Source organism: Trachemys scripta, chromosome 11 (genome assembly GCF_013100865.1).
Source record: "Trachemys scripta elegans isolate TJP31775 chromosome 11, CAS_Tse_1.0, whole genome shotgun sequence".
Lineage (NCBI taxonomy): Eukaryota > Metazoa > Chordata > Testudines > Emydidae > Trachemys > Trachemys scripta.
This window is the reverse complement of record NC_048308.1, coordinates 43,307,273-43,322,307: the sequence shown is the minus strand read 5'-3', so window position 1 is coordinate 43,322,307 and position 15,035 is coordinate 43,307,273. Positions and strand designations below refer to the sequence as shown.

Here is a 15,035-nt window from a genome sequence, read left to right as displayed (position 1 = left end):
ACTATACTAGTTCTCAGATCATACAATTAATCACTGATTTAAAAATTTTATGTAAGTAAATTGTAATCCTGTTGTTAACATTAATATGATTTAGGATCGATACTCCAAACATAATCCATAGTTTTAGTATGAAAATAACCACTGTTTGGAGTTACCTTTTAACTATCTGGAACACAGAATATGCTTCTGTTACAATGTAGATGGTGAATGAAATCATTTCATATTTTCATGATTGGCACTTATACTTTTGTGTGTACTCTTATTTATAGGGGACTGCTGTCTAGATCAATTTTGCAAGCACAAAGTGCCTCTCCAATCTTTACACACGTTTATGCAGCAGTTGTAGCAATTATCAATTCAAAGTTTCCAAATATTGGAGAACTGATTCTCAAGAGGCTAATTCTAAATTTTCGCAAAGGATATCGCAGAAATGATAAGGTAAGTAAGAAAAGCTTATGTAAAAACTTAAACAGTGCCACACTGGCACCAGTGATCCCACTAGTGTCTTATCCTATTACTGAGTGGTCAATAATGTATGTTTCAAAGGAATGTGTCTGACTTCCCAGAACCTGGCATAATGCACTATATTAATTGTAGTAGTAGTGGTAGTATATCATGGTGGTCTTTTTATTAAACTGACCACATCTTATGCCCTGCAGTTTGAAGATTGAAAATCTTTTTAACTTCAGTTAATGCAACAACAGTGGCTTTTATTTTAAAGTGTATAATCCTTTTAATAATCTTAAAATAAATGCTTCGGTATCCTGCAGCAGTGCTTTAATAGATTCATAGACTGCCAGGCTATAAGGGGGGAGCATTGCGATCATCTAGTCTGACCTCCTGTATCGCACAAGCCATAGGACTTCCCGGTGAATTTTAAATTGTGATTTACATAAATACACGGTTTGTGGGGTCTTTTTTTAGTTGAGAGCTCTTTCCATATGTGAAGAAACTGAAGAATATTTAACCGTTTTTATTCATTTTTCAGCAACTGTGTCTGACAGCTTCAAAGTTTGTTGCACATCTAATCAATCAGAATGTGGTACGTTATTTTGTGTTTGTTATGGTTTCACACGTTATGGTTGTACTACAGGTTACACTTATAGCAATCTTTGAACAGTAAGATGCTTAATTTATTACTTTTTTAATAAAGAAAGGTTTATTTGAAAAAGGAACTAAGACCACAAACAAATACTATTTGCTTAGGGAAAGCAGGGATCTCTTAAGGTCTAGCTCTGCACTTCAGAATCCGTGAGCAGATCCTAGTGCTCACAAAGAGCCCCAGTGCCTGCAGTGGAGCTTCTATACAGGCATAAGATTCTGTTCATGCAAAGACGGTTGCAGGCTCATTGCCTAAAATAGTCAGCACCTAAACAATGTAGGGCTTTATAGATCAATATCAACCTCTTTAATTGCACCTAAAAACAAATTGGTGTCCAGCAGTTGTTTCCTTTTCTCCCCTCTAAATAAGCTTTAGCATTAAATGTAAAGGAGAGGAGCATGAAAGGAAGATGCCGAATTTTATTTCTCTAAATGATGTTTGATATTCGTGTTCCTTCAAAATGAGTTCCATTACCTTCATGATGGCAAAGATTTTCTTGCATTGCTTGACTGAATGAGGACAGCCATATTTGAGTAGTAGAGTGGTGTCCAATACAAATAATGTGCAAATATAAGAATTGAACCCTTATTTGAAATGCTGACTTTAGTTTATGTGGAAGTGGCAATATAACTTCCCACACTGAAACTAGGTGTAGCAGTCACAAAAAGCATAGTTCTTGGTCAACTAGTATTTTATAACAATAGTGCAATAAAATGGATTGTAATTTTGGAAGTCAGAGGTTCTTGCTTTTATAAAACCCCTTACTATTTTTCTTCCTGAAGGCTCATGAGGTTTTATGTTTGGAGATGCTCACGTTGCTTCTTGAAAGACCAACAGATGACAGTATTGAAGTAGCAATAGGATTTCTGAAGGAATGTGGACTCAAATTAACTGAAGTTTCTCCTAGAGGTATTAATGGTGAGTATAATTAGTTGGTATAATTACCTTTAAATTTGTAGTCTTTTTATTAGTATCTGATCACTTCAGATTAGAATTAGTTTTTCTCTTTAATCTAAAGCAATCTTTGACCGCCTTCGCCACGTTCTTCACGAATCTAAAATTGACATGCGCGTTCAGTACATGATAGAAGTTATGTTTGCTGTACGTAAGGATGGATTCAAGGATCACCCAATCATTCCAGAGGGACTAGACCTAGTAGAAGAAGAGGATCAGTTTACTCATATGCTACCTTTAGAAGATGATTATAACCCAGAAGATGTTCTTAGTAAGTGAGAAGTAAAAATTTAACTTTACAATTTCATTCTGTATAAAAACAAATTTAAGATGAAACATGCAATAATTTTGTTCTTTTTCTTAGTTTAAATAAGATTTTTTTTTTATTTTAAAGATGTTTTCAAGATGGATCCTGACTTCATGGAAAATGAAGAGAAGTACAAAACCCTTAAGAAGGGTATGTATATCAGGTTCATTTAAGCGGGGTATAAAACTAGGAAGCATATGATAGCATTCTAGCAAGTTTATAAGATAGTGTTTTGTAGGGGGTAGTGGCAGAAAAAAAATTGCCAACAATATTTAGTGAGGTAAAAGCTGATTTTAATTTTAGCTGAATTTTTCTTATTGAAATAATGATGTAGGACTGCACATATGCACAATGAGAGAGACAACACTTTTCTTATTACAGTGCTCCATAAATATTGTCAGTTACTTACATCTTTGTTGTAGTTGCACAATTTTAAATCTGCCATTTGTGTCCCAAAGATTTGTATAATAATAGTTTAATACACATGTAATAAAGATTTTTCTACTGGGTGTTCTTTGGCAACACTTCTGTGTTTCCAAATGACAATCCCGCTTTCAAATATGAAATCTATTATTTTAAGAGTAATATTGGTTGTAAAGTAAATGTAAGGCAGCTTTTTCTCCCCAAGAACAGGGATCTCTACATCTCCTGAGAGCACTGAGTACATTGCTTTTCCTCCTGAGCCTTTGTCACAATTATTTTTCCTCTGAGTTGAGTTTCAACACAGAGCCCTCCGTTGCTTGCCCATGCCTAATCAATCTGTGAAAGGAATTTTGAAAATAGGTTTTTGGAAAAGTACCAACAAGTTTCCCTCTCCACCAGTTTTTCATCATTGTATGCCTGAATTGAGTTTGGCATCCCTATTTTGGGGGGATCCTTCTATTTGTCTATCTGCCATATATTTTAATATACTTGTTACTATGGTATCTAGGCCCTCTGGAGTCCCATTTTTCTAAGCCCTGTGTCAGAATGACTTTCCTTCTGTTGAAGCTCGATTGCAGCATATCTTCATGCTTCAGCTTTGTCAGGCTCTTCCTCCCTTAGGACTAGACATACCCCAAGGTATTTGGGCCACATCTCTGTGTCACTAGGCATATAGTCCTAGGCATATATTTACTTTGAAATTTTGCTTCTAGAAATTCTCGATGAAGGCGATAGTGACTCAGAAACAGATCAAGATGCTGGAAGCAGTGAAGAGGATGAAGAAGAGGATGAAGAGGATGAAGAAGGTAGGAGTATGATTATAGACATTTACTATTGATCTTTTTGTGGTAGATCAAGAAAAGAAAATCTCAAAACGTAACTTGCTATATGCTATCTGAAGCAATTGAGATTTAAAGTGTGCAGTCAACAAAAATCACATTTCTATTTAAAATTTGTTTTTACTTTTTCAAGATTAAATATGCGTATTTTTCTTTTTTCAATTTGTTTATTTTGTCTTTGACTGCACTTTGTGCATATTAAGTTTCATTTTTGTTGATGGAGTATATCCTCCCACAGGCTCTGCAAGAGGGTGTTTACCAATTATAGCAGCAGCAAGGCTAAAACTGAAGAGGTGGGAGGAAGTGGGTAGGAGTCCATAGAAAGCAAAACAGGAGTAGGGAGGAATTTGTGGCTTTGTATGTTTGATTGTGTCAGTTGCATTCCCGAAAGATCCCTATAAATATAAACCAGGGAGTAGAAAAATTGTGATTTTTCTGAAAGAATTTTTAAGAACAGTTCAGGACATACAGGGAAACCCCACTATAATGCACCCTGCGGTAATGCAAATTCGGATATAGCACGATCATAAGGTGGCTCCCGTGGCTCCAAGCGCGCCAAAAAAAAAAAAAAACCCACCAGCCTGAGTGCCACTGAAGCACCAAAAAAAAAACAAAGGAACGTGCCTTCTCCACTGCCTCTTCCCTCTTACCCCCGCTTCTCCTTTTGGTGGGAAGAGCCTTTCTCCTCCCCAGCTGCTCCTCATTCTTCCTCTGCCCCTTGCACATCTCCCCTGCTCTCTGCCCAAGAGAAATTGACCGGCTTGAAACTGACCGGCTTTAAATGGTAAAATTTTTGTAACCCCGCTATATCACGACCCCGCATTTATCACGATCGAATTTTTTGGACCCCAATCATCGCGTTATAGCGGGGTTTCCTTGTACTATTTGTGCTCTGTCTGAATGTTTTAAGGTCAATTTCAAAATTCAAGTTTGCAATTACCTTTCAACTAATGTTTTTTAAAAAGGGAGTTTCAAGACAGGATAATTTATTGTACAGACCATTGTTACAAGTTATTTACTCCAAATAAACAATCGTATTGGTGTCTGTGCATTTTGTAGAATGTCTTATGTAATTACTGAAAAAGATAGGATGGATGAGAATAAGTTTAGATGTTTACTTTGTAGGTCTGCAAAATCTAGAAGGAAAGCGCTATTCTGTTTGTAGAGCAGTGGGAATCGTTTCTTCACCAGCTTGTTGTTGTTGTATACAAAAAAAATAAACACAGAAATGTACCTAAGTAGCAGGCTGAAGAAAAAGATGGTAATTCACAGAAGCCTGTTATCACTTCTGCTGCATATTTGAAAACTTCCATATGAAATAGATGTTAATTTCCTGCAGAGCAGCTGTTTAGATATTTTAGTCCTTTTTAATTCTGTTCCAGTGCATGACATCAAATATCCTTTGGTGGACATCAAATATCCACTATGGGCCCGATCCAACTACCATTGATGTAAATGGAAAGGTTCCTGTTTATGTCAATGGGAGCTGGGTCTGGTTCTACATACACACAATTCTGTAAGTAATTGTCTTTATTAAACTTTGGTTTAAACATTTTGTTTTAATAAATTTTGTAGTCCCTGTTCAAGTTCTGGTTGGCTAAACGTCAGCCAGCCAGCATACGAAAAGAAAATGTTCACTCAGTTAGCCCCAGATCATAAACAGGTGTCTGTATTCTGCGCAGACATATGGTTTCTGCCCTTTGCAAAATCAGGACGTTAATACATGTATCATTGAAAATTGTGAATAACTTGTGAATTTGATTGATTTTTTTTTTTTTAAGTTGTAGTCTCATATCATGCAAGTACCAGTGTTTTGTAAAAGTTTACAGCACCTACTAAATGCTCCTAAATGTATTTATACACAATATTACATAATGGACTGAAGGCTTACTGAAGATGCAAACACCTCTACTTTCTTAAAATGTATGTCTCTGCTTCAATTTCTAAATATCCAATTTTTTTCCTTCAAGGACAAAAGGTGACGATCCATGACCAAACCGAAATTAATCTGGTCTCCTTTCGTCGTACAATTTATCTTGCTATTCAGTCAAGGTAAAATGCAGTATAATTCATACTGAAAAAAGTGTGTGGTCCTCTAGAAATTAATGCATTTATATTGAATCTGTTGAATACAGGGTTGTTAATAGCTTTATCATTATATTACAGACTTATAAACAAATTGAAGAGATGTTTTAGAGTGGGGTGGGCAAACTTTTTGGCCCAAGGGCCACATCTCTGTATGTAAATTGTATGGCGGGCCATGAATGTTCATGAAATTGGGGGTTGGAGTGCGGGAGGGGGTGAGGGTTCTGGGGTGGGACCAGAAATTAGGAGTTCAGGGTGTGGGAAGGGGCTCCGGACTGGGGCAGACAGTTGGGGTGCGGGGACGGGGTGAGGGCTCTGGGGTGGGGCTGAGGATGCGGAGTTAGGGGTGTAGGAAGTGCTCTGGGCTGGGACCGAGGGGCTCATAGGGTGGGGATTAGGGCAGGGGGTTGGGGCTCAGGAAAGGGTCAAGGGTGCAGGCTCTGGGCGGGGGTCAGTGGGAGCTGTGGGGGCGATGCTCGTAGGAGCCGGAGGGAGACATGCTGTTGTTTCCGTGAGCTACGCAGAGCCACAGCATGGAACCGGGCAAGCCCCAGCCCCTACTTCCTGGTGGGAACTTGAGGGCTGGATTAAAACATCTGAAGGGCCGGATGTGGCCCCCGGGCCATAGTTTGCCCACCCCTGGGCTAGATGAACCATTGGTCTGACCCAGAATGGCCATTCTTAAATTCTTAATTTAGAGAGGATTTAGTACATTACATTTCTAAACTTCCTTTTTGGGTGAAGACTTTTAAAAGGTTACACTAGATCATGTTTCTGTTTTATGGAGCACTAGTACAGTCAGGGCAGATTGGGGGTACGGGGAAGAAGTACTTTTTCAGACTCTGCCCACAAAATAAGCTTCACCCATGTGAATCTCCAGTCTTAGAGCAAATTGTGTAAATATACAAAATATGATAGCATGTGTTGCTTGGCTCCCTTTCGTTGTTTCTTGAACGTGCCATGAACTCTGATAGGCTCCTTGGGCTTGGCTTTTTCATGAGAGTTAAAAAAGAACTGGTAGTTTCTGCCAAATACTAGCCTCTTGTGGTACCAAAATGAGTCATTGCTCAAAGTAAATTGTACAGATGGGTGATCCTCTTTCTCCTTTCCTACATGAAGAATGAAATAGTGAACAGTAATTTATTACTGGGGAGCTGAGTTAACACCTTACAGAGATGAATGGAGGCAGTTCATATCTCTCAGAACTATTGTTCCAAGCTCTCTTCAGACTCTCCTCAGGACTTGTCTACGATACACAGTTTAATTGACAAAAGTCAGCAGAGCCATTGATAGCTGGCTCCAGACTCCGGGTGCGAATCTCCCCAACGGAGGCGAGAAGGCCCAGGCGACTTCCCCCCCCCGCTCCGAGCTGGGTGCGGAAAGGCAAGAAGGCCTGGGGGGCAGCGGGGCTCCTGGTGGGGAACTGCGTGGAGTTGAGAGCCCTGGGTCTCAGTCCCCACACTGCCACTCTTCAGTTGGTGGAAGTGTTGCTGGTGAGGACGTACATCATCGACAGAAAGAGGGTGGTGTGGACATCAGCCACTACTATAATTAAGCGGTGGTTGTAAGTCAACCTAATGTAGGCAGCTTATCTTTGTAGCATAGATATAGCCTCATTGTCAGTTACTTAGTCAACAGTTTTAGAATTTCTTCACAACATAACAGCTGTAACCATAACAGCATAACAGTAACAGCATTTTTTAAATGAAAACTGAGATGCTAAAGATCAGATAGCAACTTCAGAAAAGTATATGGGTATGGGTACAGAGGTTACATTTTGGTATTTTACAGGAGTTAGTCAGAATGAACTAACATATTAGTTTGTTACTAGACTTTGTGTATTTCTATTTTGTATGATGTAATAGCAATGTCTCATAAGAGAGTCATCTTGTTTTTAGTCTGTCTGCAGATTTATTGGTTTTGGATTCACTTTCCAGATGCAAAATTGTTAAATAGCAGAATGCTGTTTGGAAATATTTTAGTTTAAGCTTGAGAACTTTTTAAGGAAAGCTGTTGAACACAGTGCTTTTGATGAGTAATTAAAGTGTGGTGAAAGGAGAATTTATTCAGTCTTCTTTAAAATGCAGATCATAGTTTTGATTTAGACAGCTTTACCCCTATTTCATTTGTCATCATACTTCAAATACTGATTTTCTCTACCACCCTTATGTTTGGAAGGAGCTAAAACTAGCATTGCCAGGGCATTTTAACAGCAATAAGTTCAATTACATCATATTTTTATCATGCTAAAACACTGTGGTTTGTACGCTTAACATCATTGATATCTGCATAATTCTGTATGTGTTTTTTTAACATAATGTGTACTCAAGGGAATACAAACTATTTTCTTTGCAGCTTAGACTTTGAAGAATGTGCTCACAAATTGCTGAAGATGGACTTTCCTGACAGTCAAACTGTAAGTAAGCCTTGCTTTTTATTCCCTTTCTGTTTCTCGGGGGGATGAGGGGGAGAGGGAGTATAATTTGATCATTAACATTTTAACAAAATTAATATTCACGTGATATACACCTACAATGCAATCATGTTACTTATAAAATGGAATTAACTGCTATTACAGGTATTATTTCTCAAAATGATCATTATGTAATCTTTATGACAAATACCATGACATTTGATTTTTGTTTGTTTGCTTTTTGTTTTTGTTTTTTCTTTCTCATTTAGCAGTTACCAGCTAAGTTCCCTCTAAGCTGCATGGCTGGGTGGCCGCCCAGCCAGCTTTCAAGTGCAGTGCACTTCAGGTGTCCCTCCCCCCACTGAGTGCTGCTCTTGCCCTCTGCAGTGGAGCCCCTGGCCAGCTGCTCCCAGGAGCCTCCCGCTAGCTATGTGGAGTAGGGGAGGGAGGGAAGAGGGGAGATGCTGATGTCAGGGTGTCCCCCACCCTGTACCCCCTCTCCACATAGTGTGTGGAGGTAACAGGGCTCAGGCTGGAAGGAGCTTGCTGGCAGCTGTCGCTGTGTCTCAATAAGCGGGCTTCAGACTGCTGAGTGCTGATCTACTTCAAGGGGCAGCGGGTGTCTCTCTCTGTCACACACACGCACGGTCTCTCTCTCTCTCTCTCTCTCTCTCTGTGACACTCCCCTTCTAACACATACTTGTGGTGGTGGTGGTACTTCTTTCAAAGTGTGTTTTAGTTTTTGACTGCATTTCATAATTTTTATTTCTCTATTATACTTAAATGTAATACTTTTGAGTAGTGAGTTCTAAAATCCCTAACCAGTCCTGTCTGGAAGTAATTATCCCTATGGTAGCTTTTTAAAAATATACGTTGTATCTAGGTTTTTTGTTTCTACTGGTGATGCACATCTGCACATTACCTTGTTATGGTGCACATAACAAAATTCATTCCGCTCATTAACAGAAAAAATTAGAGGGAACACTGGTTAGCAGTTTAGATAGTTGGGTGAAATTCCTTCTTTTCAATATACATTTTTAACTATAAAGTTATGTCATTCTATTTATAAAAATGTTTGTTATACAAACTGTTGAAATGTTGTCATTTGCCACAAATGACAAAACTACTACTATAGAACGGCTACAACTTAGAGGCCAGAGAATGTCTCTGAAGGAAGATTTTTTTAGTAGGTTTCTGGATAGCTGTTGATTTTATCTGTTCAGCTAGAAATTCAACACAATTGCTTCAAAAGATGGAATTGTATTCTGTTTTTATGGGGATGCTTTACAAAAAGGTTTTGTTGCTTTCACAGTCTTGTTTGAACAATATGTACTGTATTAAGCAATCCTCTCCAAGTATGGCTGTTTTGATGGAAACTTGAAGAGCGTCTAACTGTTTGGGTGCAGATAGTACATCTAAAATCCATTTGACTGCTCTGTTTTCTGAAAAGGAAATTGCTGTTTGACTATGAAACCAGATCCTGAAGCGGTGGGCAGGATCTAAATAGCCATGTAATTTCCAAGACAGGTATTTAGTCAGAGGTGAGATTGTACCTCTTTCATGCATTGAACTTCAAAGTCACAATTCCGATACCTAAGCTAGAGCTTACTTATCTGTTGATTATTGACCATCTCTTTTATTTGAAACAAAATATGATCCAGAGATGCATGAAGCTCATTTTTATCAGTGCAACAATTAGTGCAGGTGAAGTTGATATGATATAAATATCTTTTCTCTGGACAAAAAGGAACTGTTGACGCCCTTTTGGAAAACTTAGATAAATATTATAATTAGAAATTATTTTTGCTGTTTACTATGTTTTCTTATTAAGGTTATTTGCAGATAAATAGGAGACTAAGAGGTTATCTGATCCTGCTGTGTATTCCCCTATCTGAAGCTCTAAGTCATTTTGTAGGAGATGATTCAGTAGGGAATAAATGTGATGTTAAGCAGTAGAGGATTATGATTTCCAGGGATTTCCAGAGGCATAACCAGAAAATTCTGAACAGAAAAAAATCTTGTTGTCAGGCAAATCAGTTTAGTTATTAAGAACAAATCCAGAAAATACAGTTTACAGTACAGTGTGTACTTTTATACCACTCTCATTAGGTGACTGCCCCAAGGTTCACAACCATTCATCCAACTTTAATGCATCACCAAACAACTCCATAGAACCATCAACCACCTGCAAATGGTCCAGGCACCAGCAGCACCCTCTCATAAGAGTCTATTTACATAAAAACCCTACCACACTCATAAGTCCTTGCAGCATGGCTTCTGAGGATGTTGTTCAGGCATAGTAGCTGCTTGTTTAAATCACATTTGTGTATTGGGTATCCAAAGCACCCTTACCATCTCCTCCACATAAGGACACTGAGGATACTGTGTATCAGGGCATCCTGACTTCCCTAACTCTACTCCTAAATTGCCAAAGATGCAATATGTGTATGATGGCCAGGTGAGTAGAAAACTTCACTGAGCAAATGCAGAATCTAAGATTTCATCTTTTTAAAAAGCACCTGTCCTAGCCTGCATTGATGTTGAAGGTTATCTTTTGAGTTGAAATCATCACAGTGCTGAATTCCCAAATCAGTAGGCAGTGTCAGTGCCTTTGCTCCTGCCCTGAGCTTCCACAGCCTGAAACAAAGCAAAAGCTGACAAATTTTGTCAGTTTTTGCTGTTTTTCAGACTCCTGCAGCAACAGTAAAGCTGAAGAGAGTCAGGTCAGGTTCATTCTGCTGAAGTTTGGGGAAGCTTTGAGTAATAGCAGAAGGTGGCTCGGAGACTGTTTACTGGGGAAGACAACTCAAAATATGAATGATGGGAGAAGGGTACAATAGTGGAAAATGCTCCCCATTCAGCATCCAGAAAGATGGGAAAGAGGTGGAGTCGAGAGAAGTCCATATCCTCACAGTGGCCAGGCAGTTCTGAAATGTGGGGAGGAAGACTAAAGGAGAATACCCCTTCTCCATCCCAGAAGCCAGACTTGTTGTTTGACGGGACTCCATTTTTCATAACAGGCTCTGGCTAGTACAGTGGTTCCCAAACTTTTTATTAAAGTGACCCCGAAGAAAATCCCCATGACTTTGGGACCCTCCCATCCCACAGGGTCCAAGAAGCCAGGCTCCAGCCTGAGCCCAGAAGTCTACACAGCAGTGAAACAGCCTTACAGCCTGAGCCCCATGAGCCCGAGTTGGCTAACACAGGCCAGCCATGGGTGTCTAGTAGCTGTGTAGACATACCCTTAGAGATTGGTTTTAAGAGAACAAAAGTGAGACAGAAAATACATGGTGAGGTGGAGAGCACAATGCACGGAAAGTGAAAGAAAGATGAAGGTGAGAGATTAAATAAGAAAAAACACACTGAAGACAAATTGGAAAAAGATCTGCCATGATTTACAATAGAAATAATATAGAAAGAGTTAAGACAGCAAAGGAAAAAAGATCTGTAATTGGAGTTGATTGAATAGTACTTGGCAAAATATATTATTCAATCAATTTTACTGGTATGAGTTAAATAACTTATTCAGTTACTCCTTTTTTATGGTTTTCAACCAGCTTTATAGTTGGTCAAATACTACTCAGAAAAAATTTATTTAGATTAGTACTGGTAGAATTGATTTATTTTACAGTTCAGTATGGGATACAGTATAACAGTATACAACTTGTTCATGCTTTTCACTGTGGGGGGAGTGGCTTTGGAACAGTGACCTTTTCGGGGAGCCTCATGTACAAGTGGTGTTTGCATGTTTGAATTTTAAACCAAGGCTAGTAGGCTGAAAAATCCCACAGGACAAAAACAGTCTTTGTTCTTGTTGGCTCCTTCCCAACCGACCGGATCTGATTTCGCAAGATCACGGGAGCCTCCTACACCCCAGTCTCTCCTCCCTCCACATCATGGTGTGGATGCTGCGTGGTTGAACCCGGAGGAGCGGACCTGCTCTTAACGAGGTCCAGCAAATCGTCCTGGAAAGCAGAAAGCCTTCCACTAGAGCAACCTACTTGGCCAAGTGGACGAGGTTCTCCCACTGGGCGTCTGAGGGTAGCATCTCTCTGTTGTGCTCCTCCTTACAATCTATCTTAGATTACCTGCTTCATCTTAAGAACCATGGTATGACTCTCTCTTCCATCAGGATGCACCTTGCAGCCATCTCCGCTTTCAGCCACCAATCCCAGGTCAGACAGTGTTCTCACACAACATGTTGGTCAGATTCCTGAGAGGCCTCAAGAGACTCTTCCCTCTGGTCCAGGCTCCGATCCCACAGTGGGATCTTAACTTGGTTCTTTCTAGGCTCACGGGCCTGCCCTTTGAGCCTATGGCCTCCTGCTCCCTTTCCCACCTGTCACGGAAGGTCGCTTTCCTTGTGGCGGTAACATTGGTGAGACCAGTGTCGGAGATTAAAGCCCTGACATCGGAGCCACCATATACAGTGTTCTACAAGGGCAAAGTTCAACTGCGTCCCCATCCAGCCTTTCTGCCGAAAGTGGTGTCTTCCTTCCGTATCAACCAGGACATCTTCCTCATGGTGTTTTGTCCCAAGCCGCACAGTGAGGAAAGGAGGCTACATACCCTGGACATCAGATGTGCCCTGGCATTTTACCTGCAGCGTACCAAGCTCTTCCGCAAGTCAACTCAATAGCAGACAGGATGAAGGGCCTTCCGGTATCCTCACAGAGTATTTCCAACTGGATCACCTCCTGCATCTGGACCTGTTACAAGCTGGCACAGGTCCTACTGCCGCCAATCATGAGGGCCCATTTGATCAGAGCTCAGGTGTCCTCGGCAGCCTTCCTGGCTCACATTCCCATCCAGGACATTTGCAGAGCCACGAAGTGGTCTTTGGTTCACACGTTCACGGCTCATTACGCCCTCACGCAGCAGGCCAGAGATGACGCTGGATTTAGCAGAGTCGTGTTGCAATCTACACTTCCTTAAACTCGTGCTTGCTACGACCTGGCCGGTGCCCCGACGACGCGCCTCACCGCCCACTCCACGAGGGCCCAAGTATCCTCGACTGCCTTCCTGGCTCATGTCCCGATCCAGGACATTTGTAGAGCAGCGGTTTGGTCATCAGTCCACACCTTCGCTGCTCACTATGCACTTGTACAGCAGTCCAGAGACGATGCTGCGTTCGGATCAGCGGTTTTGCACACAGCAATGTCTCACTCCGACCCCACCGCCTAGGTAAGGCTTGGTAGTCACCTAATTGGAATCGATATGAGCAAGCACTCGAAGAAGAAAAAACGGTTTGTAACTGTTGTTCTTCGAGATGTGTTGCTCATATCCATTCCAAACCCGCCCCGCTTCCCCACTGTCGGAGTAGCCGGCAAGAAGGAACTGAGGGGGCGCTGTGTCGGCTGGGGTATATATCCAGCGCCATGAAGGCGCCACTCCAGGGGGCTCCAAAGCCGACCCACCGGGTGTTGGTAGGGTAGAAAATTCTCCGATGATCATGCACGCGGCGCACGCACTCGAAGAAGAAAAGAGTTACCTGTTCCATAACTGGTGTTCTTCGAGATGTGTTGCTTATGTCCATTCCATGATTCGCCCTCCTTCCCCACTGTCAGTTTCCAGCAAGAAGGAACTGAGGGTGCGGGAAGTTGGCAGCACCCCTTATACCACAGCATGTGGCCGCCACTCCGGAGCTGGTCCTCTACGGATACCACTGAGGGAAAAACTTCTGGCTTCGGTGCATGTGGCTAGTGCACATACCTAATATGGAATGGACATGAGCAACACATCTTGAAAAACACCAGTTATGGAACAGGGTAACTGTCTTTTTCTCCTTAGCCCCAGTTTCCTTTTCTGGTTGGTTTTTCTATAGCAAGGGTTCTCAGCAGCCTTTTTCTTTGAGTCCCCTCCACCCCCCCATATGGTATAAAAACTTCAGAGCCCACAGCAGCTGTTTTTCTGCATATCCAGTAAACTAAAAGCCAGGGCCGGTGTTAGGGAGTAGCAAGCAGGGCAATTGCTCAGGACCCTGCAAAGCTAAGTTGCTCAGGCTTCAGCTTCAGCCCCGGCGGGGCTTGAGCTATGGCTTTCTGCCCTGGGCCCTAGCCTGTCTAACGCCAGCCCTACTCTCTGACTTATTTTGGTGGCCCCCCTGAAACCTGCTCGTGGACCCCTGGCTAAGAACCGCTGTTCTGTAGGAACCAAAGTGGAGCAGGCATTTTGGAGAGTGCACTTTTTTTTGAGTCTTCTAACTTATCTTTCAACCACCTAGACACAGGGACACTTCCAAGTAGAGTGATTTTTCCATGATACAAAACCACATCTGGAGCTAAAGGTCTTCACAAAAATAAGTGATTCACTTCACGTGTGGGACTTGAGAACTCTATGATACTTTTGAAATACTTGGCTACATCATGATTGGAAAGGTGTGTGTATTCTGTCGTTTAAATGTTGATGACAGTCACTTTGGCATGCAATTTGTGCATTAGTATGTAAAACCTTTGAGCTATATGGTATATAAATTGTCTATAAAAATTAAAATTTACTGGCTTTTTAAAGCAAATGATGGACTTAAAGTGCAGACTGTTGGTGTCATAGGCATTATCAGAAGTGTTATTAGCAAAGAAACTAGTGGAGTAACCTTTAAAGCTATAATTGAAGTTAAAATTGCTATGTGAACTTGTCACATCTCTCTAAAAATTAATTAAATCAATTCAGAGATTGTTAATTTTTAATCTAGAAGACAGTTACTCTAGACCTAACCTCAACTTGTTTTGATAACACTAGCAAGAATGTCTTTGTGGGTAAATCTATTTTCATGCATGTGGTTATTCAAGATATTCTCCTAGAAATCATTGTAATATTTAATTAAAATGTTAAAATATTTAATTACTGTAAACCACAAGGGATATCAATGTTGTAATTGCATTTAATATGAGGAAAAAGTAATTGGTTTTGCAA

At 40.8% G+C, this 15,035-nt stretch overlaps 1 protein-coding gene across 3 annotated transcripts in view; it reads left to right on the top strand.

Moving 5' to 3' along the window:
* CWC22 (CWC22 spliceosome associated protein homolog) overlaps nt 1-15,035 on the top strand; it is a 50,235-nt gene that overhangs the window by 20,987 nt on the left and 14,213 nt on the right. For all 3 annotated transcript variants that reach the window (XM_034785682.1, XM_034785680.1, XM_034785681.1), the window contains exons 7-14: nt 270-438; nt 989-1,042; nt 1,885-2,020; nt 2,121-2,327; nt 2,451-2,513; nt 3,500-3,592; nt 5,596-5,677; nt 8,066-8,126. In XM_034785682.1, the coding sequence (XP_034641573.1) occupies nt 270-438; nt 989-1,042; nt 1,885-2,020; nt 2,121-2,327; nt 2,451-2,513; nt 3,500-3,592; nt 5,596-5,677; nt 8,066-8,126 (865 nt within the window). The remainder of the gene's footprint in view (nt 1-269; nt 439-988; nt 1,043-1,884; nt 2,021-2,120; nt 2,328-2,450; nt 2,514-3,499; nt 3,593-5,595; nt 5,678-8,065; nt 8,127-15,035) is intronic.